General features: G+C 37.4%; 2 protein-coding genes across 2 annotated transcripts; both read right to left on the minus strand.

Moving 5' to 3' along the window:
* Positions 1-1,195: 1,195 nt before the first annotated feature.
* Positions 1,196-6,094, minus strand: LOC113684169 (uncharacterized). Its single transcript, XM_089203921.1, has 4 exons — positions 5,693-6,094; positions 3,745-3,856; positions 2,520-2,783; positions 1,196-2,072 (listed from the first exon to the last, which is right to left on the minus strand). The coding sequence occupies exons 2-4, from the start codon at positions 3,824-3,826 to the stop codon at positions 1,486-1,488; spliced, it is 933 nt and encodes a 310-aa protein (XP_089060047.1). The 5' UTR covers positions 3,827-3,856; positions 5,693-6,094; the 3' UTR covers positions 1,196-1,485.
* Positions 6,095-17,190: 11,096 nt separating this feature from the next.
* LOC113684157 (uncharacterized) lies at positions 17,191-20,004 on the minus strand. The gene is made up of 3 exons (XM_089203922.1): positions 19,850-20,004; positions 18,398-18,661; positions 17,191-18,086 (listed from the first exon to the last, which is right to left on the minus strand). Exons 1-3 carry the CDS (start codon positions 19,929-19,931, stop codon positions 17,473-17,475), a joined length of 960 nt encoding a protein of 319 aa, XP_089060048.1. The 5' UTR covers positions 19,932-20,004; the 3' UTR covers positions 17,191-17,472.
* Positions 20,005-24,321: the final 4,317 nt, after the last annotated feature.

The raw sequence follows: 24,321 nt of genomic DNA on the forward strand, positions 1-24,321 counted from the left end.
ATTTTAATGCATATGTTCGAATGTTCCCAAAAATCTTCTGATGATCTGCCCGCACCCACCCCACACCACGCCCCTCACCACTGAGCCGTACTGTTTTCACTTAGTGGCTGGTCGGGCCGCAAAGTTCTTTTTCTGTAGTTACCTTTTCTATGGCACCTACTTCCCAGCTATGTTAGTTGGATCAGTTAAGAACGCCTTACTTTTTCAAAAATTTACTTTGAATTTGACCGATTTTGGCGTGTGTGACTTAGGCGAACCGATAAGGTGTCATTCAAGTCTTCCTGCTTGCTTGCTTGATTGACGCGTGATGTTCACGAAAGTCGCCTCGATAGATAAGATAGAGCAATATACATGGCTGGGGTATTTGTTTTTTTCTGAGTTCCGTAGTTTTTTGTAAATTGTCCTCCAAAGTTGTCTAAATTAAAGTCTTGAACTGAAAAGTGTCACAAGCACAAGCCTTCGCTCGAGTGAAATTTAATTTCCGTAAACTCTGAAAAAATAAAGAGATCTGATCAAACGAATTGTGATTTTAGTATAGATACATAAATATCTTACAACACACAAGAAATGAGCGAAATCCGTGTCTCAAGCAAAATCAAACGGACCGCTCTTGCAGAGACACTCTATTAAGAAGGTATCGGGGTGGACACAAGTGAACTAGAGTTTATTTGCTTGGATTTTAGAGGACTAGGTAATTTCGTATTATCAACTCAGTTGATAACGTAAATTAGCCGCCGTAATGAGTTACGAAGCTGACGTTTCGAGCGTTAGCCCTTCGTTAGAGCAAATGACGAAGGGCTAAGCTTTGAAACTCGTTACGATGGCCAATTTACGTTATCAACTCAATTGATAATACTAAATTACCTTATCCACTATAATCCAAGCAAGTGAACACTATTTCACTTGAAATTGCCCTTTTATACTCTCATAGACGCAGCACCGCAGTTTCTTAGAAACTTACCCTTTTATAGTGGATTAGACTGATTTGGAATAAATTGTTTTGACGAATTTGGCTGAAGTACTTTGAAATTAAAACTAGTAGATTGGGTTGGATTGTAGAGGGTCGGAAATGGCTGGCTAGAATTTCTTATGGTGAACTAGAGTGGAGTTGGGTTTGTTCAAATTGTATTAGAGTGCAATGGAGTGGACTGAGATGAATTTCGCGAGCTTTTTTCTACGCACAAAGTCCTTCAAGTAAAGATCCCATCCATTTTATTGCACAATCAACTAAGATATCTTGCTGCATGCAATAAATACAATTATTCATTGCCTAACTCGAAACCCATGGCAAATAGGCTTTTACTTGACGAATTTTAAATGCTAACATCTACTAATGTTCCCTCTTAAATTAAGGTTTTACATGCATGTTTTACGGGGGTCTGTGATGAAAGAACGAATTTTTCGGTTTTGTTTTTATGACGGTCTCTAGAACAATTTCTTTAGAATGTTAGAGCCTGTTCTTATTATTTATTTCTGGACGATTTATTATGGTAAGGGATGGTAGTTTTTAGCACAATCTGGATATCCTGGAAACAACTTTACTTTCGTTGCTGCCGTCAAGTACATCTCCAGGTCAGTTACTCTCATTTGTGTTTGATGTAGCTTGGTTTTGTCATAATGATTGTTGCTCATCACTGCAAAGGACTCTGCTCTTGGCCTTCCGGTCACCTTCCACACACAACATCCCGCCGTCCAAATAGCTCGAGGAGTATCAAGGCGTATTTTTTTAGTTGCCACTTTAAATGTATTGGTAATGGACGGCTTCGTAACGCCCTTGAGGCTATTTTCGGATCTGCCTGTCAGTAGGTAAAGGGTTCCTCGGCGGGTTTGACTCCCACAGGTAGTTTTGGCATAATTTCTTATCTTTTTCTCAAATTGCTGCCAAGGTCCGCTGTTTGATTTCGTAAACTGAGGTACAGCATTTGTAAAAGTGAAAGTAGCTTTCATGAAACTTGTGTCAAAGGAATTGATAGCGCTGGGGTTCATATGGCCCCTGGCAATTTGTTGACCCTTGAACTTTCTTTTAGCTTCTGCGTTGGCTAGCATATAAGCATCATTGACACCACGAACACCTATAATCATAAGCCACATTCTTCCATGAATACAGATAACTTCTCACATTTAAATTATCAAATCATATTCTTCTGAATGCGATGACGATGATTGTAATTTTTTGTCTTTCCCAAGATGATAAAATTACTAGTTACATAAGTTCGATCTTTGAACATTCCAGGGAATCATGTCGCTTTTTTATCTCTTTTCTGAAATTATGGGAGTAGGAAGCATTCTAACTGTACTTTCATTTCTCTTGAAAACATAGAGATTCTGTGCAAAACAAAGGTTGTTTTGCGGAAAAAAAAATAGGAAGAAGCAATATAATGGCTTTCCCCACTTCTTTAGTGACGTTGCGTGTTTTTAAGTAACGCAGGGTATACTCCCAGTCTCTGTATTTGTTCTATGGATTGATTGTGCTCCAATCGGTCGTGTAATAAATAGTTGTCAAATAGCCATTTACGTACCTGGAGGATTCTTCCAATGTGTATTTTTGGGTCTCGTATGCTTGCCAATGTTCTTTGCCTGCCCGGGTAAAACTTTGTAGGCTGAATAAAAAGGGGTGTTTGTGACTGGATCAAAGAGAGAAACAAAAGAAGGGGGCGTTCCTTGCTTAAGTTCTTTCCCACGATTAATGTCAGGAAGGCCAACTGGACGCTTGCCTCCAACGAAAAAAAGAGGCACATGAAGTCCACTCGAGAAAAATCTTGTCCCTTCATTTGGCGATTCCTCTGAAGGAAAAGTAAACATAATTGGTGACAAAATTGCAAAGCAACGATAGGGTAGTTTTATCGGATTAATTTAACAACCTAACTAGAATTAACTTAACCGATTACGTAGTTAGATCGATGGCAATGGCCCACCGGCAGTATTATAAGACCACAGTACTGTACTGCCAATACATCCATAGCTGTGCAACATATCCGACTGTGTGTACAAGTTAACCATGTAAAGCAGGGTAATATGAGGCTGGCATACAGCGCAGTGTCACACTTACACCCACGAAGAGAGGTTTTCCTTTTTTAAACAAATATTGAGAGCCTGATTTAGAAGCTAAGTAGTCTAATTTCACTGTAAACACCATTTATATAAGAACGTGCGGAGGTTACCGTAAAAAAACTTAGGTTCTTATATGCGGGATGTTACTGTAGCTTTCGTTAGCTGCAATTGATTGGTTTTAGAATTGCTGTTTAAGGTAGCTCGTTTTGATCGGCCTCTTAGTTCTGGTAATGCTGTGAAAAAGTCATATCAGGGCGCTAATAGCTTGTCTTAAGTTAGTTGGTGCGGGTTTAATTTCCTTGGATTACTAGATGAATTTTTCAACGACCAGACATAAAGTATAAATTAGGACAACAAGTTCGACCATTATTTTCTTTTTATTTAAAACGCAACCCATAATCAACTCCCACGACCGGGACGCACGTCAAGGGAAAGTGCGTAACCATGACCAGAACACACTTCTTTAAAGACAAATCTTTCAACAATCAGGACACAAAAGTCAATTCATGCGACGAAAAAACAAGTCTAGACGTGTCTTTTTCTTCGCAGAAACAATTTCATGAAGCCTAAATTCAATGGAAGATGCGGGAAACGAATGCTAAAACAATTCCACGAGAGACCTGACGCAACGAACAGATACCGTAGACTCACGCATGTAATCAATTAAGAGACATGTAAATTGTTTGTATCTACCAGTGGAGTTACTTTTCGATGACACGGTAACGGCTAACACTGAGATAGCAATAACTAAACACCAAACGGTTGTTGTCTTCATTTTTCTTGGTCCTGTCGTCTTATGCAGGATCTAGATGAAGTGACATGAATGAAGAACTGTTCAGTTAAGTGCTTAGAAAGTCGTTTACTTCAATACTTCAATCATAAGGTAGTAGGATTCAGTGATTTGTTTGTGTCCAGGTAAGTTTTGAATTCGAAGTCAGAAGTTACTTGGGTTAAAAGGACAGAGTCTCTGGTGCCTTCCTTTTATCATTGGAGGTTCTTTAACTAGATTCCACCTATCTGCGTCTTACCATTACTTTAAAATTGACATCAAACAGGTATCAAGTTATAACATCAGTTTAAAGGAATTTAAATGGGAATTGAACGGAACGGAAAGGAATTCCAAAAATTGTTATCGTAGTAACACGACGTTGGTAAGAAAGATAGTCTTCTTGTGTCGCCCTACATTTTTGCAACAAGCATATCTTTTAATATGAACCCGGCTTACTAAACATGGATTAGGACAAATTTCGTCAGGTTAGTATGTTACATTATGAAATTACACAGCTTATTAAGTAACTGAATATGACGGAAAATAAACAGGAGATCATAAACTCAGGCTATTATGTCTTAAAGGAATTTAACCTTCTACATGGTAATGATGGAATTGTCGCAAAATATACGTTAACTTTCATCCATTTTTCCTTCCCCTTTTTTTATGATTTTGAACTAAGGTTTACAATGGTTGAAGGTGGTAAGTTTCTAAAGAAAGTCTGGTGCTGCGTGGGTGGGAGAGTATAGCAGGTAATTTAGTGTTAACAACTGAGTTGACAACGTAAATTGGCCACCGTAAAAAAGTAAAAAAAAAAATGACCTTTCGAGCGGTAGCCCTTCGTCAGAGCAATAGACGAAGGGATAACGCTCGAAAGGGCAGCTTTTTGAACTCTTTACGGTGGCAAATTTAAGCTTTCAACTCAGTTGTTAACACTAAATTACCTTTTCATTTGTTGGACACGTAGCATCGAGAGAAAGAACTGAATTCTTTAATACTCTAAATTACTAAAGGAAAAATTGGAACTGCACGTGGATAGACAAGATAATGAAGCCGCTTTTTCGTGTTTTTAATAATAGAGGTCTTCTGAGGGGGTTTTTGTGGTCGCTTGGTCGATAGTTTGCCAACACACTTGTCTGGTCTGTTTGATTAAGGACAAATGTGACACTAGAATTATTTCTATTCGTTAGAAAATTTTTGGTGAATTGTCTGAGTTGAGATAATTCTTTTCCCTAGTAGGAATGTTTAGGATGTCATTGAATCATTTCATTCATAAATTTGTAAATTAGTGGAAACATAAACTGACTAAAAAAAGTCAATATAGAAACAACATTAAAGTAGAGATTCGGAAGCTAATTTTGTTGCACCTTACCGAAATAACATATTTGAGCGAACAATTGTAAAGCTCTCCTCGTTTTGAAATGTCTTTCAAGTCTTAAGTTAATTTAAATCGTAGTATGACTTTGCACTTTGTTTTTAATACAGGTGTGAAACGAGGTGTGAAAAAGGTGTGAAAGTGCGCCGAGAGATAGTACCGTCTGTAATTACCGCGACCTGTGTTGCATAGACACTGAGGAAATAGAATAGAAACATCTAACAATAGAAACATCTAAAAATACAAACATCTAAAAATAGAAACATCTTAAAATAGAAACATCTAGCACACGAAGAAAAGTTTATAAAATACGACTTAAAAAACGTACTTTCTTCGTAATGCAACTTACTTGAAATGTGGCACAGATTTTCATTAAAAAGGAAAGGGGAAGTGTGGTAGTTCCAGAACAAAACAAGCTATCCGACTTTGCTTTAAAGATCACTAATTATATATAGATTTCAATAAGTGGCAGGGTTATGCATCCCATGGTAACTTACCAAGAGTGATAAGTGGCGATCACAGCAATAACGGAAAGCCGAGGAGTCGTGCTGTAGCTCGAAGCGAGGGTTCAATATATTGTAAACGTTTGCGACGGACGTTCGGAAATTCTGTTGTTCTAGTGTTCTTCATTAATAGATGACTTTGACATAACTTTTGAAAGATGTATGAAAGTATTCCACCTGCTTGAAGAACTCATTTAGGCAATCACTCATTTGAATTAGGAACTGAGCAATGTATTTTTCCGACAACAGGCTATGGATTAAAATAGTTATGCTATTTTGAAGTTTCAGAAACGCAGCAATTGCGTTTCTTTAATTTGGACTTAGGAACGAGGAAAGTCAGGTAGGGTTAGGCTAACGTGTTACACCACACGACCCCAACTTTTTCTGAAGCAATCTAATGTATTTTCATGAATTACTGATGTCTATTGTTCGAATTCCTAGTTGGTTAAATAGCAATAAACCTAGTAACTCTTTTTGTTACTTTGATTTTCATGCTTTTCGATATTAGTAAAAAGGAATACTCTTAGGAATGGTCGTATCAAGAAAAAGGAATGTAAAAAAAATCTATTTTTAGACATGGGCGCTTTTGTGTCTTCGTCTTCAAAAGTATCGTAAAGAGAAAAAAGGTTTTAATTGATTGATCCAAGTAAAAACTAAATCCAAACCCTGCAGTTTAAACCACGTTAGAGGAGAAAAGAGGAGGTTTCTATTGCTGTGAGAAATTTTGAAGATATAAGCGAACCGGATTTCCATAAATATTCGTCAATAATTTTAAAAGGTCATTCGCCAGGTTTTGAGATGAATAGGTACCTGTTACTACCAGATGAGTAAGGAAATGAGGGTGGAACTTGTGCTAGGCTCTGAAGTAGGTTCAGAATGTCCAAATGGGCTGTCAGTATTCTTAAAATTAAAATGATTTTAAGAGCCAAAAGCGTTTTGGAAAACACTGAATTTGAAAAAAGGCAATGATTTTACGTAGTTTCTAAATTTTCTCTTTCTAGGTCGAGCTAGAATGAGATAATTTTTAGGCTACGAGGTCAGATAACAAATAACAAATCCCGTTTTGACACAGATACTAAATTATCAGTGAAAGTTCATGCTGCTGTTTAGTTGAATAAAAGATAAAGATGGCCTTTGGAGTAATTCATCTTCTTCATACTAAACTTTCCCTAATTTGTGTCTTGCACAATGAACAGTCATTTTCGTTCATTTGGCAATTTTTTATAGCGGCTTTTTGATACGAACGTCTAGTCTGGAAAATTTGGCTAAATACGTTATTCTATATACGCTATTAGGTTTTCATGAATATTATCACGTTCGTATTCAACCCGACTAAAGATTGGAGCTATGTTGTGACACTTTGAAGTTTATCGATCGACGATTTTCCCTAGAGTTTGATTTATTAAAGTAAATTTAGCTGATAGAAAGTAAAACTAGTTCGTCCACGTATAAAGTCATACAAGTAAAGTTGCATTCATTTTATCGCATAATCAACTAAGATATCTTGTGGCAATGAATAAAAGTATTCATTACCTAACTCTAAGCATACGGCAAATAGGCTTTTACTCGATCAATTTAATTGCTAATCTACAATTATGTTACGTCTTAAATTAAGGTTTATATGTATGTTTTAGTGGGTCTACAATAAAAGGAACGAATATGGTGGTTTCTAGAACAGTTCCTTGAGAATGCTTATAGCCTGTTCCCAGTATTTATCTCTCGGCGATTTATGATTATAGTCTTTTGTTTTTTCGAGCACAATTTGTATTTCCTGGAAACAAATGCACGTTCGTTGTCGATGCTGCTGCCTTTAAGTGCTTCTTCAGGTCAATTACGCTCATTTGTGTCTGGTTTAGCTGGGTCCTGTCATGATGATCATTGCTTATCACTGTAAATGTGCTCGTAACGTGCGGCTTTGGTACGCCATTGAGGCCATTTTCGGATCTGCCTGTCAGTAGGTAGAGGGTTCCCCGGCGGGTTTGGCTCCCACAGGTAATTTTGGTATAATCTCTTATTTTTTTCTCAAATTTCTCCCAAGGTCCATTGTTTGATGCCGCAAACTGAGGTACAGCATTCGCCAGAGTGAAACTTACCTTCATGAAATTTGGGTCAAATGAGTTTATACCTGAGGGATTCATATGGCCTTTTTGGTAAGTTCATTCTTGAACCTGCGTTTGGATTTTGTTTTCGCTCGAGCATGAGTATCGTCGACACTGGGAACACCTATAATCATAAGTCACATTCTTGGATGAATACAGATAACTTCTGTACTGAGAAACGGTGCGGGAAAAATTTAAGAAGCAGCAATATGATGGCTTTCCCTTCTTCTTTACTGACGTTGCGTGTTTTATTAGTAATGCAGGGTATACTCCAAGTCTTCGTATTTGTGTTATGGACTGATTGTCCTCCAATCGGTCTTGAAATAAATAACTGCCGAATAGCCATTTATGTACCAGGAGGATCCTTCCAACCTATGGGAGGCCCCTTATGCTTGCCAAGTTTTGCTACCAGGTCGGGTAAAACTTTGTAGGCTGGGTAAAAAGGGGTGTTTGTGGCAGGATCAAAGAGAGATACAAAATAAGGGGGCGTCCCTTGCTGAATTTCTGTCCTTCTATTAATGTCAGGAAGGCCAACCGGAGGTTTTTCTACAACGAAAATAGGAGGAACAGTAGGTCCGCCCCAGAGAAATCTTTTTCTTTCATTTTGCGATTCCTCTGAAAGGAAATCACACGGTTACAATATTGCACAGCAAGAATAAGGCAGTTTCATCGGTTTAATTTAACAAATTTCATGAGATGAATTTCACCAATCATGTAGTTAGATCAATAACAGTGACCTAAAGTTATGACAACTGAGTGGCTTCACCATCAGAGACGGGGATACCCTATCTGTCAGTCGGGTCTTGAACTAATTCTGGTTTTGTGAAGTTTATTGGTCACTTTTATCCGGATGCTTTTTGTGGGAAGACTCTGTTATAGTAAAAACTCAAGGCTAAAATTTTCCACTTAAGCACTCTCCACATAAGAACCATTTTATGCTAAAATTTGAATACAGGTTCTTATTTTTAGAATATAGAGTTTTTTCAAATTTATTACAGTATAATGTATTCGTTACAAAAAGGGAACAAGATCACAGTACTGTACTGTCAATGCGTCAAAAGTTGTGTAACATCTCTAACTGTTTTATCAGTCAACTATGTAAGGCAGGACACTATAGGTTTAGAATAAAGCTCACCCACACACACGAATATAAGTCTCTTTTTTAACCGAGGGATTAAGAACCTTATTTAGAACCTAAGTAGTACAATTTCATTGTAAACACCATTTGTCAAGGAACCTTAGACAGAGGTTAACTTGAAAGAACCTTTTTGCTAGTGTGCAGGTTTTTTACTTAGCTTTCGTTAGCTGCGATTGACTGATTTCGAATCGCTTAGTAAGGTAGCTCGTTTTCTTCGCCTTCTTTTGTCTAACAATGCTGTGTTAAAGTTGTCTCAGAGTGCTAGTAGCCTGTCTTAAGTTAGTTGTGTAGGTTTAATCACCTTGGTGTATTGATAGAAGCCAGACAACATTGAAAATTTCCTTTTCTTTGCCAAGTGGCATCAATTTTGGTGAATTTTGCAACAACCATACCTGACGCTAAGAGTTCAAATTACGATATAGATATATATATATATATATACATATTTTTCTCCTTTAAAACGCTACAAATCTCCCACGACGGTGACACACGTCAGGGGGAAGTGCGTAATCACGACTAGAACACACTTCGTTAAAGACGAATCTTTTAATAATCGGGCCACAAAAAGTCAATTAATGCGACGAAAAAAGATGTCTAGATGCGTCCTTTTCTTCGCAGAAATAACTACACGAAAGGCTAAATTAGATGAAAGACGCGGGAAACGAATGCTGATACAACTCCTTCGACAGATCTGGCATAACGAGCAGATACCAAAAACTCAAGCATTTAATCAATTAAGAGACATATCAATTGTTTGTATCTACCACTGGAGTTACTTTTCGAGGATACGGAAACAGGTAACACTGAGATAGCAATGGCAAAACACCAAACGGATGTGGCCATCATCTCGCCGAATCCGGTCGTCGAATACAGGATCAAATTGAACTGACATGAATGAAAAAAAACGTTCAGTGAGGTGTTTAAACGGTCGTTTACTTTAATACTGTCGTGGAGTATTTAGTTAGTGAATCGTGGGGCATTATAATTTATCGATTCATTTGTGTTTAGGTTAGTTTTGAATTCAAAGTCTGAAGTTACTTGGGTTCTTGCTATTACAATGAGATCCCTAATATTGACTGACTTGGCTATCAGTCGTCTTCTCTTCTTGCTCAAGACCTACACTACTAGAGTTCCTTTTTGTTTTGGCTTTGGTGGTTGTTTGTTTCATTGGAAACGTCAGGTAAGTTGTTGTTTATTCGTGAAATAAAGGACAAATGTGACACTAGAATTATTCACCGTATTCCTCAGAAAATTTGTGGCGAATTGTCTAAGTTGAAATAAATTCTTGTTTTCTCTAGTATGAAATAAGATCGAACTGATATTGGAACGTGTACGAATGAGCAATTGTAAAAACTCTCCTCGTTTTGAAATGTCTCTTCCAAAATCAATTTCAATCGTGGTATGACTGATATCGTAGAAAGTCTTTTTGTGCGTTGTTTTTAATACAGATGTGAAACGAGATTGCGCAATTTTCAGAGAGATTTGAAGTTGCACCAACATAGTATCTGTTTGTAATAATTGCGATATGTCTGACTTAAAAACTTAGGGTAGAGGAGTTATTTCTTAAAATCTAGTATATAAAGGTAGTAAAATATAATTTAAAAAACATACTTTCTTAGTCTTGCAACTTACTTGAAATGTAACAAAATTCTTCGTAATAAAGGAAAGGGGATGTCTGGTAGTTGCATAACAAAACAAGCTATCCGACTTTTCTTTCAAAAATCAATACTAATGAATAGATTTTATAATTGGTAGAGTTATGCATCTCATGGTTAGTCACCAAGAGGTGTTATGTGGCGAACACAGCAATGACCGAGAGCTGAATAGTCGTGCTTTAGCTCTAAGCGAGGGTTCAATATGTTGTAAGCGTTTGCGACGGACGTTTAGTAATTCTGTTGTTCAATATATTGATTCTTAATGCATAACTTTGACATTAGCTTTTGAGAGATGAATCAAATTATTCCACTTGCTTGAATAACTCATTTAGGCAATCATATATTTGAATTAGGAAAATGAGCAACGTATTGTTCTAGCCAAAGCCTATGGATTAAAAGAATTGTTATGCTATTTTTCAGATTTTTGACTTTGCAGCGATTGTGTTTAATAAATTTGGACTAAGAAAAGAGGAAAGTCAGTTATGGTGAGGTGAACGTGTTGCACCATATTGGCCCTGATTTTTCTAAAGCAATATAATGAATATTCATGAATTAATGATATCTATTCTTCGAATTCCTAATCGGGTAAATTGCAATAAATCTTTGAACTATTAGCAGAAACTAATTCTCTTTGTTATTTCGATTTTCATCCTTTCCGATATTACTGCTAACGTATCAAGGAAAATGACTACAAAAAAATTCAATTTTTAGTCAAGGACTGTTTTGTTTCTTCTTGTAAGTGCACCCATTTGCGCGATAAATGCACAGCTCTTCTTTCCTTTTATTCCTCTATAAGAGAATATTCCTTTTTCTGTCGGAAAGGTTCTCCAAAAGTATCGTAAACCGCAAATCAGTTTTAATTGATTGCTCCCAGTAAAAATTAAATCTTAACACTGCAGTTTAAACCACTTTAAAGGAAATCAGAGGAAGCTTCTATTGTAGCGTAAAATCTTGATCAGCTTAACTGATTTCCATAAATTTGCTTCAATACTTTTAACGGTCAGTGAATAGGTTCTTAGAACAACGGGTACCTGTTACTTCCAGATAAGTCAAGAAATAAGGCGAACCTCGTGTTAGGCTCTGAAGTAGATTCAAAACGTCCAAATGGGTCGTGAATATTCTCAAAATTAAAATACTTTTAAGAGCCAAAAGCGTTTTGAGGAAAAACTAACTCGAACTCCTTAGGGAACCGAAAAAATGGTTCGAGACACAATCAACAATCATTTTCGTTCATTTGATAATTTTTTTTAATAGTGGCGTTTTGATAAGAACGCTTAGTCCGGGAAATTTGGCTAAACGTGTTATTATCTACGCTGTTATGTTTTCATAAATGTTATCACGTTCGCATCCAACGCGATTAAAGATTCGAACATGTTGATCTGACACTTTGAAGTTTACCTATCGACGATTTTCCTTAAAGGTCGAGTTATTAAAGTAAATTTTATCCAATGGAAAGTAAAACTAGTTGAGTAAAAAGGGAGTTCGAGTTAGCCGAGTTCTAGTCAGCAGATAGTAAATAACTGGAAAAAAAAGAGGTCAAACCCGTGGTCAGAGGGAAATCGCATTCTGCCGTTTCGAGTCAGCGGGGTTTTTATTGTACATCTTTTCATGTAAAACTTGCTTCTTTGTTACAATTACAATTATTTTTATTTGCTGTGGTTAGTCAGTTTTTCCGCTATAGGGGAGCAATCCTCATAACATCAGAGAGACACATAAACAAGAACGAAAGAAACCAGGCTAGCTGTCCCGTAGCCTTACCACTACATCAACTTCATATGGAGTAGATAACTCTTCAGAGTGGACAGATAACATCCCACTCGGCTCGTTCCTCAATCCATTGTTTTTTGTACAGTCTTTTCTTTTAGTGTTTTCTGAAATCGATTGCCAGACAAGTTAGAAGTAAAAGTCGAGGATTTTACGGAAATAATATATAACATTGTGAAACCTCAGAAACTGAGATTGAAAAACATCCTTCGTTTTCTAAGCTTTATTGCGTCAGGGAAATTAAGGTAACAGCTAGTTTTGCTACATTTCAATTTCGCTACGTTCGATTTCGCTAGCTGTTCTCCACATTCAACTATAGCAGAAGAGTCAGTCTACTGCTAACTTTTAAGGTTAATGAATACCTGTTTTTTGTGTGTTAGCGAACTTGGTGAGCTGATGAAGCGAACTCGACATATGAGCAGCGAACGTGTAGCGAACTTGAATGTAATGAATTCTGCATGTGGCGGAACCGGCGTAAACCAGAATTGACATGAATGTTGTTTTCACTCTTGTGTTAAAGGTTGATACATGTTATAAAAAGTCAGTTTCAAGGAATTAAGGATGGGTAGATAACCTTTCTCTCTTTACAAAAAAAAAAGTACGGAGCAATCGCAATCGTAGTCACAAATAATAAGTCCTCAGTATAAATAAGGAGTTGTCATAGCCTCTTCCTACGGAAAGCGAAGTCATAAGGGCTTCTCTTACACGGTATTAAAGGGAACGATCTACCATCAGTTTTCAGGCACTGTTTTCCTGAGAGCTTTATGTAGACGACATTGAAGTTAACATTTTCTTATGAATATAGTACAAACTTTGATATCAATGTTGTTTTCCAGTGGATTCGTTACAGCATTTGCAAGAGCGAAAGTATCCTCCATGTAAGTTTTGTCAAAGGAGTTGATAGTTGAGGAATTCATATGGCCTCTTGTGAGTTGATTCCGATACTCGCTCTGGGCTTCTCGGTTGGCTTGTTTTCTACGCATCGTCGAGACCAGAAACACCACATTCGTCGATGCATACAGATTACTTGATTACTTCTCACTTTAAATTTTTAAATCATATTCTCATGAATACGACGCCGATAGTGGTAGTATTTTGTCGTCTACCACGATGATTAATTTGCTAGTTGCAACTGAAAGTGATCTATGAATATTCCAGGGGATCATATCGCTTTTTTGTCTCTGTTCTGAAATAGCGGCGGTATGAAGCCTTCTGACTGCTCTTTAATTTCTCTTGAAACGTAGCCTTCTTTGAAAAAAAGTCGTTGTTAGGAACATACGAATCAAGAGGCTTTTAAGGAGTTAGTATTTCCACAGAAAAACGCTACAGAAAAATTTTACGAAGTAGTATTATGATGGCTTTCCCCACTTCTTCAGTGATGTTAAGTGTTTTGTACTAACGTAGGGTATACTCCAAGCCTCTGTATTGGTTTTATTGATTGATCTTCCTTCAATCGGTCTTGCAATAAATAGTTGTCAAATAGCTATTTACGTACCTTTAGGATCCCTCCATTTTACCGTAGGGGGCCTCGACTACGTGCCAATGTTCGCTGCCTGTCTGGGTAAAACTTTGTAGGCTGAATAAAAAGGAGTGTTTGTTATTGGATCAAAGAGAGAAATAAAAGAAGGGACCGTTTCTAGGGTATATTCTTTTCCTCGAACAATGTTAGGAAGGCCAACGGGACGCTTGTCATCAAGGAAAAACGAGGACTCGGTAACGCCTAACACCGAGAGAGCAATTGCCAAACACCAAACGGTTCTCTTCACTTTTCTTGGTCCCGTTGTCGAATGCAGGATCTAAATGAACTGAGATGAATTAAGAAATGTAGCTCAGTCGGCAGAGTAACGGTAGATCTAATCCGGAGGTCGTGGGTTCGATTCCCACCGAGGTCAAAAGATTTTTTCTTTGCCTCGTGTGGTTCCCTGTTTCCCTTTATTAGGGCTAACGCCCTGTGGGTTATTCATGGGTTTAAATAGCACTTTTTATTTACACTTCAGAGTTAATTCTCTGTTTCACCATTTGTGTTCCCAGTGCTACGCGGCACAACATTCATATGTACCCTTACTTTCTCTTCGCCGCGATTCACCATCCTAAATCGTCCCCGACTTTCTCTGTGCGACCTCGTAGCTCAGTCGGCAGAGTAACGGTAGATCTAATCCGGAGGTCGTGGGTTCGATTCCCACCGAGGTCAAAAGATTTTTTCTTTGCCTCGTGTGGTTCCCTGTTTCCCTTTATTAGGGCTAACGCCCTGTGGGTTATTCATGGGTTTAAATAGCACTTTTTATTTACACTTCAGAGTTAATTCTCTGTTTCACCATTTGCTTAGAGAGTAGTTTACTGTAATATTGTTTTTACCATTCTTGCACAATCAAAAGTGATTTTCGTTCATTTGATAATTTTTCTTAAAGTGGCTTCATGATAAGAACGCCTAGTCCAGGAAATTTGGCTAAATACGTCATTATATAGCTATTGCGTTTTCATAAATGTTATCACGTTCGTATTCAACCCGAATCAGCTATGTTCTGACACTTTGCAGTTTATCGATGGATGATTTTCCTTAAAGTTGGAGTCATTAAAGTAAATGTAGCCTTCCTTTTCTAAGCTTTCGTGTAAGAGGGAAATTGAGGTAACAGCCAGTTTGTTATACATTTCATTTTGCTACGTTCGTAATTGCTACCTGTTTTCCACATTCAACTACGGCAGGATAGTCAGTCCGCTATTAACGTTTAACGCCACTAAATATCTTATTTTATAAGTACAATAATAATGATTATTATCGCCACCCCACAATACCATCTACTCGAGGCTTCAATCAACACTGTCAAGAGCACACAATTTGTAGCTTATGAATCAGCAAGTGCGTTAAGAGATTTTACAAGGCAATTTCGAATTGAAGATGTCGGAGATCTTTCGGATCCAAGCCCCTGAGGACTAGGCTCCAAGAGGGTAGGCTGCGGAGCAGTAGGTTTTGGATGGAGGGAGTTCATGGAATATGTTAAACCAGAAGTCTTGAGGATAATGGGAGACAACCGTTAGAGTAAAATCAAGATAATACTCTCTTATGAAATGGTAAGGGAATATGAAAATGGATTAATCCAGCTCAATTCAAAATGCATTTTTCTACACCGAAGTAATCGAAAATCTTAGGGCAACAGATGAATCACAAATATTCGCTGGGATGTAAGCTCGTACTTATATACCAGGAGTTTCAAACTTTCATCGGTCAAATTCATATTCATGTAAATCCTGTTTGTTCTTTTAAGTTTACGCTTAAGTTTCAAATGCAAGAGCAAGAGTTAACTGAACGAACCTCTACTGGCATAGTTTCTAATCTAGAGGACATTTCTCGCCTAAGCTTAAGTGGTGGTATATTTTGAATTCTCAGCCCGTCAGTACATAAAGTATTGGAATGGTCTTCCTTTTAATTCGTAATTTTTTGTGTGGTAGCGAACTTTGTTAGCTGATGAAGCGAACTTGTAGCGAACTTAAACGTAATGAACTCGGCATGTGGCGAAACTGGCGTAAACCAGAATTTACATGAAAGGTTTTCTTTAATCTTGTGAGATTAGGTTTGATACATGTTATAAAAAGTCAGTTTCAAGGAAATGAAAATACGTAGATAACCTTTCTCTCTTTACAAAGAAAAATTGCAGGGCAATCACAATCTTTTAAGTACAAATAACTCTGTCCTCAGTATAAATAAGGAATTGCCCCATTCGGTATCAACGTGAACTACACATCATCAGCTTTCAGGCACTGTTTTTCTGAAAGCTTTATGTTGACGACGTTGAAGTTTACATTTTCTTGTAAATAGTGTGGGCTCTGATTTTAATGTTGTTCTCCTGTGAATTCGTTACTGATACTTTGTGTGAGTGGGTCGTGTTCTGCTGAAACCAAATAAGACGAAGGTCACGCTCCACGATAACCTTCGGCTGCTTTCTCAGCTCTCTGATATCCGTCTGTCGCTGCACGAGAAATGCTTCCTACCGGTAACAGTAATTTAAGATTTTGGCGTTACATTTGATCCAAACCTATTTTTTAAGATCTCATCCCTAAAACTGTTTTGGCCCCAATGTCGAATCCAACTCAAATCAGTAGCATTAAGCATATGTTTGATAGAAAGATCCTAATGAAAACAACTAAGCTCAAAGAATTCAATAAATTGTTTCAATGTTCGTCCGTTTGGTCGATCACAGCAACCACCTACTTGGTAATCTTCAAGCTTTGCAACACTTCGCCACTTGGGTCATCAGAAATATTTGAAAGTTCTATCGCATGACCGCTTTCTAAAAAGAGTTACGGTGGTTGCAGTCAAATCCCAGCTGCACTGTTTCAAAGCCGTGCGTGCTATCAAATGCATGACTGGTCTAGCGACGCATACCTTGTCCTTATTTTCAACTCAACGAGAAGGAATTTAAATTTACACCTTGTAAATATCCTGCTTTTGAAGAGCCCTCCAGGACAAATGGCTTTCTTTTCATCGAATAGCCGTGATAGTAATCTAAACTTATGGAAATCCCTCATAATTTTTAAAGAAAATTTACAATTATGCCTTAATTCGCGACATGTCTCTGACTCATACATATTAACTCGAGTAAATTAATAAATAGTTGTCGCATGAGAGGAAATAGTAGCATTCATAACCTCATGAATAGTCTTTGAAACTCGTTACTGTGTCAATTTACGTTATCAACTTAGTCGATAAAGGGTCGGAAAGGGCTGGCTAGAATTTCTTACGGTGAATTAGAGTGGATTTGGGTTGGATTAAATTGTATTGGAGTGAAGATGGAGATGAATTTCGCCAGTTTCGCTTTTCCACGCAGAAAGTCACGCAAATAAAGGACCCATTCATTTTATTGCACGATCAACTAAGATATCTTGCTGTAATAAATACAAGTATTCATTGCCTAACTCGAAGCCTATGGTAAATAAGCTTTGACTTGATAAATTTTAAATGTTAACGTCCATTTATGCTTCGTCTTAAATTAGGGTTTTACATGTTTTAGTACGGTCTATAATGAAAGGAGCGAATTTCTTTTCGTTTTGTTTTTAAGATGGTTCTAGAACAGTTTCTTTAGAATGCTTAGAGCCCAGTATTTATTTCTCGACGATTTATCATTATAGTATTTTGTTGTTTCGAGCACAATTTGTATTTCCAGGGAACAAATCCACGTTCGTTGTCGATGTTGTTGCCCTCAAGTGCGTCTCCAGGACATTTACACTCATTTGTGTCTGGTGTAGCTGGTTTCCGTCGTAATGATTGTTGCTCATCACTGCAAAGGACTCGGCCTTTTCAGTTTGCCATAACTTTCCAAATAACTTTCCGGGCTCCTTCCACACACAGCATCCCGCCGTCCAAACAGCCTGGGGAGTTTCAAGTGTTACTCTATTTTGTCCCACTGTAAATGTGGTCGAAACATGCGGCTTCGTTACGGACTTGAGGCCATTTTCGGACCTGCCTGTCAGTAGGTAAAGGGTTCCTTGCCGGGTTTGGCTCCCACAGGTTTTTTTGGCATAATCTTTTATCATATCCTCAAAAACCCTCCAAGGTCCATTGTTTGATGCTTCAAACTGAGGTACAGCATTCGTAAGGGTGAAAGTAGCCTTCATGAAATTTGCGTTAAAGGAATTGATACCTGAGGGATTCATATGGCCTCTGGTAAGTTCATTCCTGAACCTGCGTTTGGCTTCTAGGTTGGCTTGTTTATAAGCATTATCGACACCAGGTACACCTATAATCATAAGCCACATTCTTCCATGAATACAGATAACTTCTTACATTGAAATAATCAAATCATATTCTTCTGAATACGATGACGATAGTGATAATATTTTGTCCTTCCCAAGATGATAAAATTATTAGGTACAGACTGAAAGTGATCTTTGAACATTCCAGGGAATCATGTCGCTTTTTTATCTCTTTTCTTAAATTACGGGAGTATGAGGCCTCCTGACTGCTCTTTCATTTCTCTTGAAACCATAGAGATTCTTCGCAAAACAGACGTTGCTTTGCGCAAAAAAATTAGGAAGTAGCAATATGTACCTGGAGGATCCATCCATTTTGGATTTTTGGGCCTCGGTTTTGTGCCAATGTTTTTTGCCTGCCCGGGTAAAACTTTGTAGGCTGAATAAAAAGGAGTGTTTGTGACTGGATCGAAGAGAGAAACAAAAGAGGGGGGCCTTCCTTGCTGGATTTCCATCCCTCTACTAATGTCAGGAAGGCCAACTGGACGCTTGTCTCCAACGAAAAAAGGGGGAACGGTAGGCCCGCCCCAGAGAAATCTTTTTCCTTCATTTCGCAATTCCTCTGAAGGAAAATCACACATAATCGGTGACAAAATTGCAAAGCAAGGATTAGGTAGTTTCATCGGATTGATTTAAAAACTTAACTAAAATAAGTTTAACCGATCATGTTTGGCTAGAATTTCCCAGTTAAGCAACCCTTCACCCTTCACATAAAAACTATTCTAAGCTTAAATTTCAATACAGGGTTTTTTCAAATATATTACAGTACATCATATGCGATACACAAAGTTAAAAAAAAAAAAAACTAGCCTAAAAACGGACAGTGTTGTAACACCACAATACTGTACTGTCAATACATCAATCAACAACACATCCGACTAACTAACTATGTAAATTGAGGGTACTATGAGGTTGGCATACGCCCACGAATAGAGATTTCCTGTAGTGTAGTGAAGCCACAAAGGCTTAAAAACATAAGCTTCCGAGCACACGAAGTACATCACCTCTCACTTTCCCACTCTCGCACACACTTTTAAGTTCCCGATATATTTACTAACTACTGCTGTCCTAATACACTACATTTCTCCTTTGTAAACAAATATTAAGAACCCGATTTAGAACCTAAGTACACTCCAACTCCATTTATATAAGAACGTACGGAGGTTAACTTAAAAGCGTTTGATTGGTTTCAAATCGCTGGGTAAGGTGGCTCGTTTTCCTCGGCTTGTTCCGGTAATGCTGTGAAAAAAGTAATCTCAGAGCGCTGGTAGCTTGTCTTGAGGTAGTTGGTGTACGTTTAATTTCCTTTGTGAGCTGATAGAAGTCAAAGAAGATTGGAAACTTCCTTTTAAAGACCACTTGGTCATACGAGATGAATCTTGCAACAACCAAACATAGAGTATAAATTACGACAACAAATTCGACAATTTTTTTCGTTTAAAATGTAACGCATAATCAACTTCTACGACTGTCACGCAGTCAAGTGAAGAGCGTAACCACGACCAGAACACAGTCCTTTAATGACGAATCTTTCAACAATCAGGCCACAAAAAGTCAATTTATGCAACCAAAAAACAAGTCCGGACGTGTCTTTTTCTTTGCAGAAGCAACTAAATGAACAACTAAATTAGATAGAAGACGCGAGAAACGAATGCTGGTACAACTCCCACGACAGACCTGGCACAACGAACAGATACCATAAACTCACGCATTTAATCAATTAAGAGACTTATAGATTGTTTGTATCTACCGGTGGAGTGTCTTTTCGAGGACTCGGTAAAGGCAAATACTGAGATAGCAATTACTAAACACCAAACGGTTGTTGTCTTCATTTTTCTTGGTCCGGTCGTCTTATGCAGGATCTAAATGGACTGACATGAATTAAGAACTGTTCAGTAATTGCTTAGACAGGACTTAGACAGCTTCTTCTTTGTGGTTCACTTAGGTAACGTACGGTTGGGACAGATACCATTTGAAGCTTTCTCCACCTTACTTTAAGATTTCATGATAAATGAGCAAGGAAAAAAGTGTCAACCTTGGAAGGAAGGAAAAATCGGGGGTCGATCCGCCACCGTCCCCCACCACACCCGCCTCTTACAGACAGTTATTTTGTAATTTGTGACAAGTTTAACATTGTGGTATGACATATCATAAAAAGCACGCGTCTTATTACACGCATGTGTTTTATGATGTAGTCTTACCACAATGTTAAACTTGTCTAGACAGGACTTAAGTTCTTTCTTTTTGGCTTTCGTAGTCAAAGACTGTTTCTTTGATCAGAAACGTCAACTAATTTGTTGTTCATTCGTGAAATTCTCGTGAAAGCAGGTCAGTCTGGATTCTGATACGGTCAGTTGGTTCGCAAGTCAGTACTTCGTAAGAATGAGAGGTAGAGTTAGTTAGAAGTGATGAAATTCTGTCTGCCACATTGTGATTAAAGAAAAGAGCTTGAATCTATATTATGCAGACCTGAGGTAGAGAACAGGGATTAAAGAAGAACTTAAGGGACAAAGTCCCCGGTGCGTTCCCCTAAGCGTAAAACGTTCTCTCACCAGATTCCACCTATCTGCACCTTACTAATACTTTGAAATTTACATCAAACAAGTATCAAGTTGTAACATCAGTTTAAAGGCATTCAAATGGGAATTCGTTGACCGGAATGGAAAAGAGTTCCGGAAATTGTTATCATAGTAACACGACGTTGGTAAGAAAAATAGTCTTCATGTGTCGCCTTTCATATTTGCAATCAGCATATGTTTTAAGATGAACCCGGCTAAGCAAACATAGGTCAACATAAATCTGGTCAGGTTAGCATGTTACATTGTTAATGACAAATTTACACCGCATACTAAGTTACTGATTTTGACTGAAAATGTGCAGGAGATCATAAATTCAGGTTTCAATCTCTTGAAAGAAGTTAGCCTTCTCCGTGACAATGATGGGATTTGGAGCAAAATAAACGTTAACTTTCATCCTTTTTCCCTTCCGCTTTTCAGAGTTTTTGAACTAAGATTTTCCTTGCTTGGACACGTGGCACTGAGAGAAAGAACTGAATTCTTTAATACTTGAAATTATTGAAAGGAAAAAATGGAACTGCACGAGAAAGGAAAGATAACAGAGCCGCGTTTCCTTTTTTTAATGATAGAGGTCCTCTAAGGGGGTTTTTGAAGTTGCCGTTGTCGATGGTTTGCCAACATACTTGTCCGGTCTGTTTGGTTTGGGACAAATGAGATACTATAATTATTTCTACTCCTTTATGGTAAATTGTCTGGGTTCAAATGATTAATTTTTTCCTTAGTAGGAATGTTGAGGGTGTCATTAAATCAGTTTACTAATAAATTTGTAAATGAGTGGAAACATAAAAACTGATTAATGAAAGTCAACATGCGAACAACCTTAGAGTGGAGCTTTCGAAGCTCATTTTGTCGCACCTACTGCACCTTACCGGTGAGTGAGCAATTGTAAAACTCTCCTCGTTTTGGAATTCCTTTCAAGTCTCAAGTTAATTCAAATCGTAATATGACTGATTTCGTAGAAACTCTCACTTTGTACTTTCTTTTTAATACAGTTATGAAATGAGGTGCTAGTATAGATTTTTTTTAAGAAAATGCGCAATTTGCCAAGGAGTTTTTAGTTCCACCCACATATTACCGTTTGTAATTACCACGATCAGAATGACATAAAAACTGAGGGTAGAGGAGTTATTTCTTAAAATCTAGCACACAAAGAAAAGTTTGTAAATTCCAATTTCAGAAACATACTTTCTTCGTGTTGCACCTTATTTGAAATGTGGCAGAATTTCTCATTAAAAAGGAAAGGGGAAGTGAGGTAGTTCCAGTGCAAAACAAGCTATCCGACTTTGATTTAAAAATAAAAAATGACAAGTAGGTTTCAAAATTGGCGGAGTTATGCGTCCCATGGTTACTTACCAAGAGGTGGTGGGTGGTGATCACACTGAGCAACTAACGGAAAACTGATAGGTCGTGCTTTAGCTCTAAGCGAGAGTTCAATATATCGTAAAAGTTTGTGACGGACGTTCAGTAATTCTGTTGTTCGATATGTTGATTCTTAATGCATGACTTTGACATTAGCTTTTAAAAGGTGAGTCAAATTTTCCACCTCCTTGAAGAACTCATTAAGGCAATCACCTATTTGAATTAGAAAAATGAAGAACATATTGTTCCGACAACAGGCTATGGATCAATAGAATTCTTAATCTATTTCGAAGTTTCAGATATTTCTGATTTAGCAGCAATTGCGTTGATTTAATTTGGACTCAGGACCAGGGAAAGTCAGGTAGGGTTAGGCTAACGTGTTACACCATAATGGCCCACTTGAAATTTTTCTGAAGCAATATCATGTATTTTCATGAATTAATGATACCTATTCTTCGAAATCCTAGTCGGCCAAATAACAATAAACCTTCGAACGATTGGAAGAGACTAGTTGTTTTTGTTACTTTGATTTTCATCCTTTTCGATACGAGTACTACTGAATACGCTGAGAAATAATCATTTAAAGGAGGAGGAGTGTGAAACAGTTATTAGACAAGGAATCTTTTGGGTCTTCTTGTAAGTGCACCCATTTGGGCGATTGATGTACAGCTTTTCCTTCCTCTTATTTTACCATAAGAGAACATTCCTTTTTAATCCAGAAAGGTTCTTCAAAAGTATCGTAAACAGCAAATCAGTTTAAATTGATTGATCCAAGTAAAAAGTACATCCCAACACTGCAGCTTAGACTACGTTAGAGGTGATCAGAGGACGCTTCTATTATTGCGAGAAATTTTTCCATAAATTTTCGTCAATAATTTTAAAAGGTCAGTTACCAGGTTGTAAGATCAACAGGTACCTGTTACTACCAGATGAGTCAGGAAATGGAGGTAGACCTTGAGCTAGGCTCTGAAGTAGGTTCAAACGTCCATATGCGACGTGAATGTTCTCAAAATCTAAATAATTTTAAGAGACAAAAGCGTTTTGAGAAAAACTCAGTCAATACAGGAAACAATGATAGCTGAATTTGAAAAAAGGCGATGATTTTACTCGTAGTTACTGTTTTGTTTCTAAATTTTCTGTTATGTCGAAAATTGGACAATTTTTAGGTTACGAGGTCAGTTACTGAATAAAAAGATCCTGTTTCGATTTAGATACTAAATTTTTAGTGTAAGTTTATGCTGCGGTTTTTTTGAATAAAAGATAATGATGGCTTTTAGAGTAATTCATGTTCTTGATACTTAACTTTCCTTAATTTCTGTCTTTACGTGAGAACCCCGCTGACTCGAACTCCTAAGGGAACCGAAAATAGTTTGAGTTAGTGAAGGTCCGAGTTATCGGGACTGGTGTTGAACTTCTATTATTTTGTTAATAGTAAACTAGGAATCATGTTTTTACCATTCTTGCACAATCGAAAATCATTTTCTTTCATTTGCAAATTTTTTTGTAAAGTGGGTTTTTGATAAGAACGCCTAGTCTGAGAAATTTGGCTTAAAACGTTTCTATTCTATTATATACACTTTTATTTTCATGAATGTTACCGCGTTCGTATTCAACCCGATTAAATATTGGAACATGTCGATCAGCTATGTTCTGACACTTTGAATTTTATTAATCAACAATTTTCTTTAAAGTTGGAGTTATTAAAGGAAATTTAGCCTCCGTTTTCGAGGCTTTTGTACAAGAGGGATGTTGAGGAACAGCCAGATTTGCTACATTTCAATTTCGCTACGTTCGTAATTGCTACCTGTTCTCCACATTCAACTACAGCAGGAAAGTGATTCCGCTACTAACGTTTAACGTCACTGAATACTTGTTTTAAGAGAGGATGTCAGCATCCATCGAACAAATTTTAAATATTGTGGCAAGTCGTCCAAAATTCGTTTTCTCTCCCACTTTCATATTTTGTAGCCCAATATGTCCTCATAATTGTGGTCTAGTTTTTTTTGTGAAAATATATTTTAGTTTTCGAGAAATGATTTTTTTCGTTCGACCGCGTAAATATGCAAATTTTCACCGTGAATATTACTCGAGTTGTGAGACCTCATGTAACGAATTTACTTGACCACTGGTATCTCTGTCAACATAATCCTTTGTTTTATCATCTAAACTTAATCTCCTGACATTATTAAAGCTGGCAAAGAAATATTTATTTTTTGGTGAATATTTTTGTCCGACATACTTTTTCTATGTCGAAAAGTTGCATCAAAACAAAGACAGTTTTAACAAT

Source organism: Pocillopora damicornis, chromosome 4, assembly GCF_964200805.1.
Source record: "Pocillopora damicornis chromosome 4, jaPocDami1.2, whole genome shotgun sequence".
NCBI lineage: Eukaryota > Metazoa > Cnidaria > Anthozoa > Scleractinia > Pocilloporidae > Pocillopora > Pocillopora damicornis.

What these genes read in the sequence shown, in the direction of transcription:
- LOC113684169 (XM_089203921.1), bottom strand. Translation starts at nt 3,826, where the DNA reads ATGAAGACAACAACCGTTTGGTGTTTAGTTATTGCTATCTCAGTGTTA. An exon ending in ATCGAAAAGTAACTCCACTG is followed by an intron (nt 2,784 to 3,744) that starts GTAGATACAAAC and finishes CTTTTCCTTCAG; the next exon opens with AGGAATCGCCAAATGAAGGG. An exon ending in ACATTGGAAGAATCCTCCAG is followed by an intron (nt 2,073 to 2,519) that starts GTACGTAAATGG and finishes TTATGATTATAG; the next exon opens with GTGTTCGTGGTGTCAATGAT.
- LOC113684157 (XM_089203922.1), bottom strand. Translation starts at nt 19,931, where the DNA reads ATGAAGACAACAACCGTTTGGTGTTTAGTAATTGCTATCTCAGTATTT. An exon ending in CTCGAAAAGACACTCCACCG is followed by an intron (nt 18,662 to 19,849) that starts GTAGATACAAAC and finishes ATTTTCCTTCAG; the next exon opens with AGGAATTGCGAAATGAAGGA. An exon ending in AAAATGGATGGATCCTCCAG is followed by an intron (nt 18,087 to 18,397) that starts GTACATATTGCT and finishes TTATGATTATAG; the next exon opens with GTGTACCTGGTGTCGATAAT.